General features: G+C 35.4%; 2 protein-coding genes and 1 long non-coding RNA gene across 6 annotated transcripts; 1 reads left to right on the top strand and 2 right to left on the bottom strand.

Moving 5' to 3' along the window:
- The first annotated feature begins 2,447 nt into the window (after nt 1-2,447).
- On the top strand, nt 2,448-5,745 carry LOC142555470 (glycosyltransferase BC10-like). The gene is made up of 2 exons (XM_075666349.1): nt 2,448-3,843; nt 4,846-5,745. Exons 1-2 carry the CDS (start codon nt 3,346-3,348, stop codon nt 5,482-5,484), a joined length of 1,137 nt encoding a protein of 378 aa, XP_075522464.1. The 5' UTR covers nt 2,448-3,345; the 3' UTR covers nt 5,485-5,745.
- Nucleotides 5,746-7,517: 1,772 nt separating this feature from the next.
- On the bottom strand, nt 7,518-8,182 carry LOC142556615 (uncharacterized). Its single transcript, XR_012822661.1, has 2 exons — nt 8,114-8,182; nt 7,518-7,835 (listed from the first exon to the last, which is right to left on the bottom strand). It is a non-coding gene; the product is annotated as an uncharacterized LOC142556615 (long non-coding RNA).
- A 2,559-nt stretch (nt 8,183-10,741) lies between these two features.
- On the bottom strand, nt 10,742-16,494 carry LOC142555469 (uncharacterized). Of its 4 annotated transcripts, none has more exons than XM_075666348.1 (5): nt 15,903-16,494; nt 14,492-14,861; nt 12,288-12,666; nt 11,127-11,204; nt 10,742-11,050 (listed from the first exon to the last, which is right to left on the bottom strand). In XM_075666348.1, exons 2-5 carry the CDS (start codon nt 14,848-14,850, stop codon nt 11,000-11,002), a joined length of 867 nt encoding a protein of 288 aa, XP_075522463.1. In that variant the 5' UTR covers nt 14,851-14,861; nt 15,903-16,494; the 3' UTR covers nt 10,742-10,999. The 4 variants fall into 4 exon arrangements, with proteins under 4 accessions (XP_075522463.1, XP_075522461.1, XP_075522460.1 ...); XM_075666346.1 differs by having other exon boundaries at nt 14,492-14,888; nt 15,903-16,493; XM_075666345.1 differs by having other exon boundaries at nt 14,492-14,866; nt 15,903-16,490.
- Nucleotides 16,495-16,522: the final 28 nt, after the last annotated feature.

The raw sequence follows: 16,522 nt of genomic DNA, 5'->3' as shown, positions 1-16,522 counted from the left end.
GTATTTTGTGAGACGGATCTCGTATTTGGATCATCCATGAAAAAGTATTACTTTTTATGCTAAGAGTATTACTTTTTATTGTGAATATCGGTAGGATTGATCCATCTCACAGATAAAGATTCGTGAGACCGTCTCATAAGAGAACTACCCAAGTTCCTCTATTCAATTTAGATGTGATTTTTGAACGAATGTTTCATCGGATTTGTACGTGGAGTAATATCAATTAATGAGATACTACAATGATACACTTTGAAAATAATATCGAGTTCGAAAATTTTGCGAATCGAATCGAGAGCTTTGGTATTATTTTTATGTAACATTATGAACATAGTGGGATGAATACATTAATTGGACGCACGTACTAATGATCGAATATAGAAAATCTAATCGTGGCACATAAATACATATATATTATTAAGTTTATTTTAAATGCTTTTTTCTTAATCTGTAAGAAAAAAACAAACAAAATATATAGATACACTTAAATATATATAGATTAAGAAAAAAGCAAACCAAATATATATATATACACTTAAATATATATTCGATAGTCTCAATTTCTATCTATTTTTTAAAAAATAAATTAATAATAATAAAAACAGAGTCAAATGAAGTAGGACACCCTTGTCCGAAGGGGTTGTTGGCATGTCATCCTTCGGCCACGACCACATTAATGCGGCTAGAAAAGTTCTACTTCGAGGTTCATAAAACATTAATCAATAATTCTAAAAAAAAATTAAAAAAATGAAGCAATAAATATAAAAATAATTTGGCAAAAACTTGTGTGAAATGATCTCACGGGTCGTATTTTGTGAGACATATATTTTATTTGAGTCATCCATGAAAAAATATTATTTTTTTATTGTGAATATCGGTAGGGTTGACCCGTCTCACAGATAAATATTCGTGAGATCGTCTGACAAAAGATCTACTCAAATAATTTTATAATTGTTTTCCTAATAATAGTCTACCACATAATCATATGTCCATTATCATTAATATTATTATCTAGAAGGTCAACATATAAATTCCTTAACAAACCCAAAATATGATGAAACTAAAAATAAAAGAATAAGAGAAGAAATTTCTCTTTACATGCTTAATGAAGAGGAAATTTCCGGCCAATTAAATAACGAAATTTCATTATTTCAGAATGATTTTATTAAAAATAATTAATAACTGAATTTGACATTTCTTAAATAATATCTCAAATTTATATATTCTTGAGTATTATAAAGTAAGAACATGATATAAATATTTTTTTATTGTATTTAAGTGAACTTTGTGCTCGTGAAATAATTCATATTTTGGTTAATCAATGCATTATTTCATCTATCTTTTTACTAACTAATTTCTAGAAATTTTTGATTTTATTAATTATCATACCCCAATACTTTCCATACAATTACCATTTTGTATCTATTCATATTGATTAGATGCAAACATTATTGTTAGCAACATGATTCACTCTATCAATGTATTTGATCAAAATAAAATATTTTTACAAATTTATTATTATTTTTAGATGACGGTATAACCTGCAACCGTTGCCATTCGATGTGTCTCGAGCAAACTTTCGGTTAATGCAACAGTAAATCATGTTAGTCAGATAAATCATGCTTAAAACTATCAAAAGAAGATTTGCCTCGCCTTGAACCATCAACTTGGCTGGTTAGGGTTCCAACCGCTATGTGTTATTAGATGAATAGGTGGGCCAACTTGCAAAAAAAATTACAAAAAAAATCCAATTTTTTTTTGTAGAACAAATCATACATAAATTATTATAAATAATATCATTTTTTTCAAAATTTATCAATCAATAGATACACATAAATCATTATTAATGATATAAATATTTCAAAATTCATCCATCACATAAAATTTATAAACAACATAAATATTTCAGATTTCATCAAATATAATAAAAATTATAAATAATATATCATTCAAAACTCATCAGTCATACATAAATCATAAAAACAATATAATAAATTTCTTTACAAAAAACTGTCGGGTCAGCCTGCCTTCAGACAGAGAACTAAAACAGTAACCCAACACGTATATTTTTCATAGTGGGACGAGCTGGTCAACCAAACTAATCATTTTAATGTCTATAACTATATTAAGTTCGTCCGAAAATGAGTTAAATTACTTATTTTTATATACATACAATTCTGACATTGTGTGTAGAAACTAACTAAAAATAGCATTTAAATACTTTTGTTTCCCCTATATAAGAATAAATAGTTTGCAAAGTATGTAATCTATGAAACACTAGGTTTTTCGTGAGATGATTTCACGAATCTTTATCTGTGAGACGGGTGACTCATATCGATAGTCGCAATAAAAAGTAATACTCTTAGCATAAAAAATAATGTTTTTTAATGGATGACTCCAAATAAAAGATCTGTATTATAAAATAGGACCGTGAGATATTAAAAATATATCCCCAATTCCAGCACCACAGCGGATCCCCTTTTTTAAGCACGCGAGTGTGTTAAGAAAAACACAATCTTTAGAGCCATCTTCCCAAAATTCCTCTGGATTCTCCACGCACGTATATTTTTTCACGTCACGAATTTTGTTCTCACTCTTCACCGAAGATTTTTGTCTAGTAATCGGTTCTTTGATTTATTCTCTCCAGCAATTTGATCCGGACGTTTAGTTTGGCGTGTTTTTAGCGACGGAGACTGAATCAAGGAAATCAGATTATTGGTCTGTCCAATTACAGTGAAAACTGCAGATTTGCGGGTTTTGATTGCCTTGAATCTGGTTCCGTGATTTTATGTCCGAGAACTTTTTGTCTTACCGTGTTTATCTTTTTTTAAAGTTATGGTAGTGACCTTGACGGGTCACTCGTTTCTTTAGTTAATGTATGGTACGGCTTTTATAGCTTTTTATGAGTTGAAAGGTTTCTAATAGTTGGCAATTTTTTTCTTCGCACTACAAGGTAACAACTTTGAGTACCCAATAGCTTCCCCTGCCTTGCTGCCTAGGAAAGATCACGCTTGGGTTTTATATATTATTGGGTAAATTTCTATTTTTTTTGGATCTATTTGATCTGGGAGTTACAAAAAAATTATGGGTTTTAGTTTTTATATGTGAAAAGTTTCTCAATTGTGGGATTTTTCTTGGTGCTATCCATTGATTTACATTGGAGAGCAGAGATAGGCGGATTGAATCATTCTAGGTATATGTGAATTGCCTCTTATTCAGGAACTGGGCTTGGATTTTCTTGGGTTAAGTTTCTTCCTTTGGAGGGTTTTGATAAGCTTGGATTGGAATTCTCAGGGGAATTTATTTGGCGTAGATTGTTCTCTAAGTTGGATTAGAGCTATTATATACATGGAAGAAGGCAAGGATCCTAATGTCGTGAACCGGGTAGGCCATTCTAGGGTTTTGCCACACAGACTGCTTCGATTGCTTGTACCTTCTCTTGTTCTGTGTTTTACATTCTCTGTAGTTAGTATCTACATGGTTAGATATTTTGGAGCTTATAATACAGAGGCTATTTCGAGGCCTAGATTGGTGCCCTGCACTGAAGAAGGGACAAATTTAGACAATTGGATCAAGCCTCCTTCTGATGCAATGCACGGAATGAGTGACAAGGAGTTGTTTTGGAGAGCATCATTGGTACCCCGAGTCAAGAAATATCCATTTGAAAGGGTTCCAAAGATTGCGTTCATGTTCTTGACTAAAGGGCCATTGCCATTATTTCCTCTTTGGGAGAGGTTTTTCAAGGGGCATGAGGGGCTGTATTCCATCTATATTCATTCCCTACCGACTTTTAAGGCTGATTTCCCTTCATCATCCGTGTTTTATGGGAGGCAAATATCGAGTCAGGTATGTGTAGTGCCATTTTCTTTTTTATGTTGAATTGAATGTTCTTTCATTTGTTAGCATCATAACTGATTTTATTGTAGTTAGAGGACACCATTAACTTAAGTCCTTGCCGATGTGGGGCTTTTTTTCGCTGCTGGTCTCCAATGTTTGCTCTGTCCACGATAGGGATACCCATTATTTCCTGAGTAACCTCAGCCGGACAAGCTTGTTTTGTGATAATCTTGTGAAGTAGTTTATTCAGTGTCCTATTGTTAGTTGTAAATGTATATGTTATTGGATTTCAATAAATCTTTAGGCTCCTTTGTATCATCTCCCCTTTTTATGGTAAACCTTTTTACTTGGGTAATAGTTGGGGTGAATCAAGCTGTGCAGGCCCCAGACAGCCAGTTACATGTGATTATATGTATCTCTCCTTGCTCATGTATGCAGTATGTTGATGGAATATTCTCAGCAGATGTTCTACCAAATAACATATTATGTCAAGACATAGCGTTCAATTAAATATTGTGCAATCTGTTTTATGACTTTTGAATATTGGGTTAGAGCCTTGGGAAGAATATATTTCTTTGTTACTTCACATAGGTTGATAGGCAGGCCTTTAGAGACTGTAGGAGCACATAGGCATCCTCTATAGAATGTAAGACTACATGCTTGCCGGTAATCCAGAAGTTGTAACCAATTATCATGAATAATCTGGTCTTTTAATCTATACCAAATTAAGCCCCATTTCTCGATTGCTGTACCACATCTATAACGATAGAGTCTATACCGAACAACTTGAGCATTGATGCTACCAACATAGGGCACAACATGTAAAAGGCTTTCTATTTGAGCACGCTGCCCAAACTTCAAAGAGAAGAAGGAAAGCCCTTAATATTATGGCAATAACGCACGATGTGTACTTGGTTTTGGTTTAATCTTATCGAGCTCCTTACGATGTGTACTTGGTTTTGGTTTAATCTTATCGAACTCCTTATGATGCATGAATTCTCTGTGTTTCAGGTCTCAGAATGGGGAAAGATGAGTATGTGTGATGCCGAGAGAAGACTTCTTGCTAATGCCTTACTTGACATTTCCAATGAACGATTCGTCCTGCTCTCTGAATCTTGCATCCCCCTTTACAATTTCACAACAATCTACAACTACTTAACGAGGTCCAAATATAGCTTCATCGGTGCATTTGATGACCCCGGGCCATATGGGAGAGGACGATACAACTACAACATGTTACCAGAGGTTAACATTACCCAATGGCGCAAAGGATCTCAATGGTTTGAACTCAACCGAAAACTGGCTCTCTCTGTCATCGAGGACACAAAATTCTACCCAAAATTTTCGGAGTTCTGCAAACCACACTGCTACGTTGACGAACATTATTTTCCGACCATGTTGACAATTCGTGCGCCAAATCTCTTGGCAAACCGAAGCATCACTTGGGTAGACTGGTCTAGGGGTGGGGCCCATCCAGCTACATTTGGCAGCACAGATATCACGGAGGAATTCATGAAGAGGGTTCTTGAAGGGATGGAGTGCTCATACAATGATAATTCCTCTTCAGTATGTCATCTTTTTGCAAGAAAGTTCTCACCAAGTGCATTGGAACCATTATTCCTGTTGGCACCAAAGTTCTTGGGATTTTGACATGGAAAACGGTACGGTGCAGTTAGGATTATACAGCACCTGCATTTTGAACTTCTTCTAGTTGTATAGGATATAGAAGCCCTAATCGTAGTTTGTCCTCAAGATCTTGCAAATATAGATATTCGTTTTATTGCACATATGTCCTTTGACATGTTTAAATTGCATAAACACCAGTTGGTCCGCTTCGTCCTAGTAGCTTTGTTACGTCTGTCAGAATAATGATTTGATTTTATATACATAATTGAAGAAACTTCAGAGTAACTGAGTCTGGTCGTGGCGCAGCGTAGATCAAATTTTATGAGTAACAGCCGGGCCAGGAATCCGGGCTTAATTTCATGAGTCTGATTGTTCAATCGTCAGACTGAACATAATGGGTGATATTTGTTCTTAGATGTGGGTATGTCAAAGAAATTGTAGACATACATGTTTGAAAACTATATGCTCAAAATTTGAACCTTTTCATTTGAGGAGGTACGTATGAAAAGAGCTAATCTCACATTCTCAAGCAGAAATTGTTCCCATTGAGTTACTTTCAACCAAATTAATGACACCGATTCAAATAAATTTAAGATTCGTACGGAATTCGAACACACTTGAATATGTTTTGTGTCAGAAATTGTTTCAAATTAATGACAAAATTTAATATATATCTCATCACGAAAATAAAATGGCTTCGGCATTCGTTTGTTTTACCATAATAAATAGGGCTCAATCAAAATAATTCGAACGGACTAAATAATTAACTAGTTTACCGTACCTCAATTAAACGTAGGAAACATTACCAGAAGTGGGTTAGAAGAATCCCCGTCTATAGTATCAAAAAACAAACGTTTTTTTCCCAGCTATATTAATTTCATTCTTAAAAAACACGTCCAAATTGTAGGAAACCTTGAAAATTTTAAACATACTTATATTGAATCAAAATGTAAGATAACAAGCTCAAGAGATATCTAAGTTGATGAAAGAAGCGAGTATTTCAACGGTGGTCATGAGTTCGATTATTCCGGTCAATACTTTTTCAGGCGAACTGTCGCATAGGACTTGCTCGGTGCGATTTATTTGACTACTTCGAATTTGGATCAAGTGAAAAAGACGGAACCTCTAGCTCGCGGGCTATCAAGAGTGTGCTTTTACTCTGATTCACTCAATGGGATTCGTGCTATCATTGAACTAGAAGACGGTCTTGGTTCTGATGACACCTTATTGTTGGAAATTCAGGAACTTTTTAGAGGTCCAGAAATGTTATCTAGAAACCAAATGAGGATATCAGACAATGAAATGCCGCACCATCTCGCCCGATATGTCTTTCGATCAGATGCAAATATTGAATGGTCTAACAATGATTTCCCTCGTTAGTTTTCTAATATTGTATCTAATGATTTATTGTCTTCGTCTCATTTGTGTTATTCTCAAAAACAATTCCAGCAAATGAACATTTTGAGCCGTCGGCACAAATATTTCAGGGTTGTTTTTATCCCATTAATGCCAACAAAGAATGATCGAGTCTCAACGTGCACCCATGTGAACAACAGCGTAGCTAGGAACAGCTAATGAGGAGGAGGTGTGAAAACGTCATTCCCCAACATTGAATCACTTTATGCGACGTCGTAACCACCCTGGGGAATCGTTGTTGTTTGCCACTATAACCAGCTGTCACTCCCCCAATGGGTGGTCTACATATCCGGGCAGCTGCCCGCAAAACATTCCCTGTGCCCGAAACCTGGCAAGTGGCACCTCGAGTCCCAGCAGTATAAATCCAGACCCTATCCCTCTCTCAGCTCCGCCAATTACTTCCAGAGATATTCTGTGCTTCATTCTCTCTAACGCGCACTCACCAATAATCCAACCTAATACACAGGCAGGAGCAGGAAGCGCAATGGCGGTGACACAGTCCAGAATTTTCATCGTTACGATGGTGTCTGTCGCGTTCTTCGCTCTGATCGCGAGCTCTGCAGCTCAAGAATCACCGGCCCCGGCTCCTGATTCATCCGCCGGTATCCCATTACCCTCTATCGCCGCCGGTTGCGCCGTTGCCGTAGTTTCGTTTGTCTTTGGCTCTGCGCTCAGGATGTGAACGCCTTTACGGAACTTCTACACGTATTGTGGAGTGCTTCTACAGGCCGGCGCTATTTTTAGTTGATTCGCTTTTCTACTGCGTATCTGTTGATTTGGTGTGTGGCAAATTGTCTGTGATCATATTTCGTTTCAGGGGATTGTATAAGAATTAATTATCGATTTATTTTTATTCTTTTTATGTGCATTTTATGAATTCGTTTGATTTACTGTTATATGTATGATATATGTTTCGTTATGTTTCTATTCTGGTTTCATACTTACTAGGGTTCCCACAACTTGCCACGAATGTCGATTCAAAATTTGAATCCTTCTTGAATTCTTTTAATGCTTTAAATTCATAGATAAGAGTAAATCAGGTAATTATCATTTTATTCGACACATTTTTTAATCATGTTCTTTTGAATTTCCATCCGAACATTATATATATGTCATATTTCTTTCTTCGCTTTTTCGGAGTTCGAAATATTTTTACATCAATTGTTTTTGAAGAAGTTTTGATGCCTAAATCTTGAAACATTCATCTCAAGGTAATAAAATGACAGGCTTAACCTACGCTATATTGGACATTGAATCAAACATGGGATAGTGGGGATGGTATTTTTGAAACGTTACATGTGTGTTGAATCCAAGATTTTATTAACCCACCAACTTATACTATGAGAATCTGAATATAATAATATTAAAACATTGAAATTCTGGGTGATCCGAATTTTTAATTTGAGGGAGACCACCAATTATGACTTGTCAACCTACTATTCGGATCAGTCGGTGGATGCAGTGTATTGAGATGATGAGTCCATAATATTTTCTCTTTTACTTGTATATAGATATACATGGTGTTTGGTTCTCGGTTTTCTACGCGCCCAAACGCAGCGGAAGTTTAAAAATTTTTATTTTATTTTGACAATCAAAATATGTTGTCCTTTGGGTGCTCGTATGATTTAACAAAAACATTCATAGGGAGTTTAGTATTATACCTTTGGTGAATAATTTCACTTGGCTCCAACTACTCCGGTATTAGCGGACGTAGCTCTTGTTGTAAATCCCTACGAACATTCTTCGATCTCCTAATCCGGTCCACGACTGGAATATTTGTTCCTCTTCTAAATTGCACTAGAAATTTAGAAGATATTTTGCGTAGAGATAGAACACGACAAGGAATCGACTCAATACTATAAGCCAAATTTTTCTCGCAAAAGAAAAGAGATTTTGAGAGCAACCACCGAAATTTTTGAAGAGCCAAAAGTATATTGTGTGGAGAAAACTTTCGGATGCCTACTCCTTCAATCACCAACCAAAGCAATATCTTTTTATTTTTAACTAATAATTGCTTTCCTTAATTAATCATATTAATTAAGTTAATGATTTCAACATATCTATGTCTCTCGAAATTGGGAAGAGGCTATCTCTATCTTAAAGCTTTCGGATGCTATATTTTAAATAATAATCAATATCATTATTTTATTTCTAATCCATAATTTACTTAATTAATCTAATTAATTAAGTCAATTAAAGATTCTAAATTTATAGCATATCATAGCCAATCTCGTTTAATGCATATATTTTAGATAATATCATGCATCAATATTTTCTCTGTGTTCAAGTTTTAAATTATGGTATCATGAATATCTCCATATTACATAATTCAATACCATATTTAATAAAAACTTAATGGGCTATATTTTAACACAATTAAAATATAATTAATTATTAAAGTTCATTTGAACTCTAATAAATTTGCATGATGGGCTTATACTCTTATAAGCCCATGATCCATGCTCCCATTACATTAATCTCATCAAAATCCCGATCGGTGATCAAATATAATCGATGTGACAATTTCAAATTGTTTGTTATTATGATGCACACTTTAACTTCGAGATCACTAATATCTAAATAAGGTAGGTGTACTTCTTTGACTGTATTAACAATCATGCTCTCAAAATTTCTATAAGCTTTCATAAACTTTATTTATAAGCTTATCGATTGATCATATCAAATTTATTTCTTATAAATTCAACTCATTGAATTTATTATCTCAACGGGAACAAGTAAACCAGTACTTGTGTGACCCTCAATGGTTCAGGGATACAGCTAGCCGTGGGTTCACAACTCTTTTGTGATTCAGGACAGTTTCCTTTATTCGGGCTTACCCTAATTTGCCCCATTCCATGCACCAACATTTGATCATGAGAATGTCAGAACTCATTTCTGATTGCACCCATCGGATCATGGTAAGAGCGTCTAGCAGCATCGCCCCATGATCCCCTAGGTATCACTGATAGTGCCTGCAAGAACCAGTCGATTATGATTAACGTACAGTACGGTCCCTTCATCTCATATATCCCGATCGAATCTGCAACCATTGGTTCATCGAGGGTTGCATATTAATTCGATAACTATGTGATAACTATAATAGTGGCATCGCGTGTACTATTTGAGAACTCCTTCTCTAATGTACATCTCATACTCTGGCCAGAGATTCCATGCACTATTATTTCATCAGATCACACAGGATATCCACACCCGTAGGTGAGCGGTGAATCCCCGACTACAATGCACTGGCTCCTATATGTGTCACAACTGTACCCAACCTCGCCACCTGATGACTCTCCTGGAGCCGGTAAACGAGTCAAAGCACAGCCCTAGCATATAGAGCCTCAGTGTTGTCCCAGGTCGTAAGGACTAATGGTGTACAATCATAACCACAGACTCATCCTCTCGATGAATGATAACCACTTGGAAAGTCCGAGGGAGGGTTGTTCGGTATAATCATCATATGACTACCCATCTGCATGTTTGGACATCTCCATGCCCTTACCAAGAAACGCAGTACACAACATCACAGATGCTAGTCTCGAGTTCAAGCGACCTTTATCCATGTTTTAGGCGGCTGAATCGACTATGAACGAATTTAGAATATGCAGTGTTTACAAATGAGTTTCAACATCGAATTACGATTTATTTGTATTAAAGCATAATCAAGGACTTTATCTATGCTGATTGCATGGGTATACAGATAAAGCATAACAAAACCATTAAAAAGTAAATTATATTAAAATAAAGATTGTTTATTTCACTTGAGTCAATAAATTCTCTAGCCAACCGTTCGCTTGCAGGGCATCTACTCTAACACATGGATGAGCAGTCCACTCTCGATATAACATAGACTCATCCAATATAGATAATGCTTCTTTGGAGACTGATGAAACATGCTTAAAATAAACATGTTTCTAAGTATATATTTTAAAAAGGAATAGAACCCATTTAGACAAAATGGGTATAAACATAAGGAAACTTGTGATGTGTATGGTTTACACGACTTTCTTCCGAGGAGACGGCAAAAGTCTTATGTCACAGACTTGGAAACTATTCGCGGAATATCAATCTCGATCAGCTACTACCAATCTCTATCATTTGCAACTTCCTATAAATTGGTCTAATCCGACTCCGAGTCCATGTTGCACATCGCCTTCAACCCTCTTGGCCTCTGACATAGAAACAAAGTGCAATACTTTACAAAAAGTGACACGTTAAGAAAATAATGGTACCCAGAAATGGAGTACCTTCTTGGAAACTTTGTTCTCTCGGACTTCATATCTTTCTAGGGTTAAATCGCATAACCATGCACCTGGACTTACAAGCTGCAAATTATATTGCGAAACATTATGAATTTTCCTTTATTCAACTTAGTAAAGCAAAAAATTAACTAATATAAGTTAATGATCTACTGGTAACCCATAACCTCGTTAGAACCTAAGATTAAGATGTTTTTGTTTTTTCCAATCAAAATTCAACAGTTCTACTTCCTTTACTGATGTCGGTTTGAAGGAGAAGGTTGGGGGATCCAGCTTAGCATATTGAATCATTAACTTTGGTTAAAAATAATAATATGTGATAGCTTTAAGCTTAAGAGTTCCCATGTTTGACGCCAAGACAACCCAAATTAATGTGCTTCCTCTGTCTTGTTTCGCTTTGTTTGGTAGCCAATGTGGGTCATACAGGATGGGTTCCTCCTCCCACTGAACAATAGAAGATGTAAGAAATGGTAGTCCCCACCAGCACCAATTTATGGACTGGCACATTTGAAAAGGAAAGAATCGGAACACTCGTAAATATAAAAACATCCCAATATTAAATTCACCCTCCCTCTGTACAGTTAAAGTAAATAAATAAACAAACCAACGGATGGGAAAATGGACACGTGAAGGCATAAATTCCACTATGCTATGTACGCCTTACATGTTTTCCAGCGGTCCCTTTTGTCACGTCTATTAATGCCTCAGCCCCCACATAGCAATCATCACCAATCAAGATATTAATCTTAAATCGAAGTGGTATTAATTTAATCTAATGGTTTTGGAATTTGGATATTAAATATAATACATAAAAGTACTTTCTTCTTGAAATTTCTACCGTAATTTTCCACAGGTAGCCGGTTGATATGTTTTAGTGGAGCTCACTAAATTAAAGTTGTCCCTTTGCACTTTTTATTAGAAAATAATCAAGGCTCAGTCTTTTTATATCAGGAATCATGTGCCCCATAGCCCTAAAATATCGAGCGAATCTGAACGTCTCATAGTAATAACTGGTAGCTTCTTAAATTGTAAATGCTAGTATTTAGTCAAATATAATTAAAAATATATATAGAATCAAATGTCAAGAGTAGCAAGAGGCGCATGAAAATACTCTAAAAAGGATTATCAAAAGAATTCTATAGAACTTACATTGAGAGTGCGTTGAATACACTTTGCTCGCTTCTTGGGTCTTTGAGGCAGCTTGGACCCTTTGATTGCCATAAAATCTTCTTCTTTCTCCTTATTTGTCAAGGGTATCACAAACTTAGGCAGCCACAAGGCAGTGATCCCTACCACACCGGAGGATGACCCTCCTTTTCTGCCGCCGTGATCTGTCTCCGGTGACCCAGAACCGCCGCCGCCGCCTGTGTGGTGGTGGTGGTGATTGTCATTAATATCAGTACTGTCATTATTCTTGTTTATGTGAAAATTGCCAGCAACACCTCCTTTCCTGTCACCTCTATCGGGGGAAACCAATCCCCTCACTCCATTGCTCTGTCCCCTCATACCAGTTGAACTCGCGCAATTCCTGATTAAAACAACGAAAAAGAACACAAATAACAAGAGTAAGCAGAACAATATCCACAGCACATCACATGTACAGAGTAAATAAAATAGGCAAATACGATGATTCATAATCCATCAAGGAATTGACAACCCACAAAAGTTACCATACAAAGTGGCAACAAAACTCCAATTATTTTTATCCATGGCACAAAAGAAGATTGGTTGAAAGTAAAAGATTTCACTTGTAGAGTGAGAAATTACAAGAATAGCCTTATATTGTCGGAATCGGATTAGAAAATCAGGAGCCTTGTTGTATCTACATACTATGTAGGCTTGCGTAGAAAAACTGAATCTCTACGAGGAGAGATGTTCTGGTTTGGGCTTTGCACTTGATATATATTTTTCAAAATATAAGAAAAAAGAGAACACTAAATTCAAGGCTTTTCAGAATTTTAAAAATAATTGAAAAAAAGAAGCAAGGCAAACAGTGGGTTCTGACATAATTTGGGACATTGATTTACAATTCATTCACGTATTTTGCAACAGTAAACGTGTCCTAATTTCCAAAGATGTACCAAAACCAATTCCTTCAATAACAGTGGGACAAAGCGAGGACGCAGTCCACGGACGAACACCTCATCGACAATTTACCGCTCCTTTAAAACCACGCCTTACCCAGCAGTTCGTTACCTTAAGAGTTAAGGTTATCAAATCCTATTACGTACTGATACCTGGGCCAAATAAGCCGGTAATTTTTTTCAATTTTATTTTATTTTTACTTTTTTCACACGATAAGAAAATTTCATTTTTTTGTCATCTACCAGTTTCTTTGTGATTTTAATATTATTATTATTTCAATTCTAATAATGTATTCTTCGAATTTTTTTTATGATTTTATTTTTTTTTTATCGTGCACTATATGTATCAGATCGTGTTGCCACGTGTCTTAAAAAAAACTAAAACTGAAAAAAATAAAATAAAATAAATTATGATTAAAATTTGATATCTCGACAGAACAAAATTGCAAAACGATATTAATACAAAAACAAAAATAAAGTTTTCACTAACAAAGATTAGAAGGCCCCACATCTTGATTTGTTTACGAGTTCATCAATTTAATCAAGGCTTACCAGTGAAACTATTTGGGTATGAATAAAAACAACTCGTCCAAGCAACTTGGAAGAGAATCGTGAAAGGTACATGAAATCGTTACATGAAATATGATTTCAACCGATTCTCATTGGTCGTATTTTATGAGACGAATTTTTTATATGGATCATCTATAAAAAAAATAATATTTTTTATGTTAAAAATATTACTTTTTATTGTGAATATCGGTAAAATTGACATGTTTTACAGATAAAGATTCGTAAGACCGTCTCACAAGAGACATACTCAAAGTTTAAAATCTTTCGCAAAAGACTCGGAACTTCTGTAAATTTGGATAATTCAATCGAATTATGGATGAAATTTGAATTTTTAAAGTTATACCTAAAATCTTTAGGCAAAAACTTTTTGTGAGACGGTCTCACGAGTCGTATTTTGTGAGATGAATATCTTATTTGGATTATTCATGAAAAAATATTACTTTTTATGTTAAAAGTATTACTTTTTATTGTGAATATCGATAGAGTTCACATGTATTCAAATCTTTAAATCTTTGGAGCATGATTGATTACTACTTAATAATTAATAAAATAAATAAAAAGTATAGTAATTAAATATTCTGAATAAGATCATATCACGATAGCAATATTTACAAAATCGTAAACCGCTCTCATGAATACAACGAAAACAAATCACCAAGAAAACACGTAGAAAGCATCGAAGAAGTACGAGAAAGTTACCTCGGAGTTCGATGGGATGGAGAAGCCGGCCGCTGGCGGAGATTTAGATGTCCATTTCTACCGCCGTCACTCTTGCCAGCACCACGATTTTTTAGCTGATGCGAATTCGGATACCTTTCACTATTATTCGGATCCGATCTAACTACCCTTCTGTTGACCAGGGTCGTTCCACTATGAACCGGTCCCAAACCGGACGGTCCATTATCAACGCCATGCTCCTTCACCTGGGCCTTTGTGCACCGTTGCCTTTTCCGGTTCCCCCACTGCAACACGAAGTCAGGCGACGTCGACGGAGCTGAGCTAGCTTCAGGTCCGAGTAAAAACCTGTCTCTGCCAGTGATATTTACATGGTTCTTCATGTCCTGCTCGTCTAACCTGAGTGACGATGCTCTGTTATCTGAAGTTGGGTTGAATTACAGTACAAAAGAAACAAAGAATAGGTGAAAATGGGAAGATCCAATCAAGGGCAGTCGATATGTTTTTGCATTTATGAATATCTTAATCACTATCTTGTGATTAGATTTTGATCTCTGAAATGAAAAATGTAGGCAAATATGGTTACGACTCTATATTGTGCGGCTTTGTGGTTCTCTGGACTATGTTTTGTTTGGCTATGAGAGTTTAAACATGATGGAGAGAAACTGGCCGAAAATTTAAACGACCAGTTTTAAGGCAGATTAATGGTAAAATAAAACCACCCATAAAAAAGTTTGGGAGAAAAGGATCAAACCGATGAGCAAAGAGGGGTTGCTTCGAAGGCATGATTTGGATGGACAAAATTCACACACACATGTGATTTAAAAAAAATTAGTGGACATGATTTGGATGGACAAAATTCACACATATATGTGATTTAAAAAAAATTAGTGGACCCCATGTATGTGTGGCTAAATTTAAAAAAAATTAGTAGATTCATGTATGTGTGGTTAAATTTGGATCCTTGATTCTATCACGGAGCAATGTTCATCTAGCATGTAATCAACCCAGAGGAGAGACGAAACCCGAGAGAACATGATGGGAAAATTTGCACAAATTTTTTACAAAAGCTGATAAAAAAGACACAGATCAACAGACAATAATCCACAATTTTAGATTGATTATCTTCATTTTCTTAACATTTTTGTTATCTAAAGATAAAGAAAAACAGATTGGCCTCTCATGAACTTGAAGAGAGGTGAATCGACACCATAAATGCTAAGAAAAATGATAGAACTCACAATAATCGCCGAGTGATAAGGCCAATTTTCACAGTGAAACTAACATTAAATCAAAGCTTTAATCCGATCTTTTTAACTCGGAAACTGATCTAAAATCTCCCAAAATACACATGCCAAACAATAATTACGTATCACAGAAATTAAAACCAAATAAATGGGAAACAAATGGAAGTATATTAAATACAATCACAGACCTCTGGACTGATATTTCCTTCCTCACAATTCTGTCAACAAAACTAAGCTTCAGTAACTTCTCAAAAACACCTTGAAAATAGTGACTGCCATCCGAGAATCGCGGTTCAAAACATCAACACAAAAATACAGCAACATTTCCAGAGGTAAACTCAAATCGTACAAACTTTTATTTTCAGCAGCAAGAGGTTTTAGATAATCTGATTATAACGAATTCATCACATTTCCACTCATCAAATGCCGCTCGATGAATTTTTCCGATACTCCACGGAAGAGCCTGGACTGGATTTTCTTCTTGTGGTAAAGAATGAAAAACAAATAAGAAAATAAGATACCCCTGCTTTTCGAGAGCTATTTTGGAGGCTGTAGAATAAATATATATTTACTATTTATGATTTACATTTTGCCCAGACAATACTCTAGATCAAACTTGACATCTGTGGAACACCGTCACGGACTTTACATGACACTGTCGCGTCGATGGTAGTTAGCAAAATAATCTTTAGTTATATTTTCTTAAAGAATTAATCTTTTCATACATTCGAGAAATGTTATTTTTCAAAAAACTTATTTTCAAAATTGTCCTAGTTTTGGTGTGAGTGAATTTAGCCAATGAGTATAT

The sequence above is a fragment of the Primulina tabacum genome, chromosome 9, assembly GCF_025594145.1.
Source record: "Primulina tabacum isolate GXHZ01 chromosome 9, ASM2559414v2, whole genome shotgun sequence".
In the NCBI taxonomy this organism is placed as follows: domain Eukaryota; kingdom Viridiplantae; phylum Streptophyta; class Magnoliopsida; order Lamiales; family Gesneriaceae; genus Primulina; species Primulina tabacum.
Note: the sequence above shows the minus strand (reverse complement) of the source record. Positions and strands in the feature narration are given on the sequence as shown.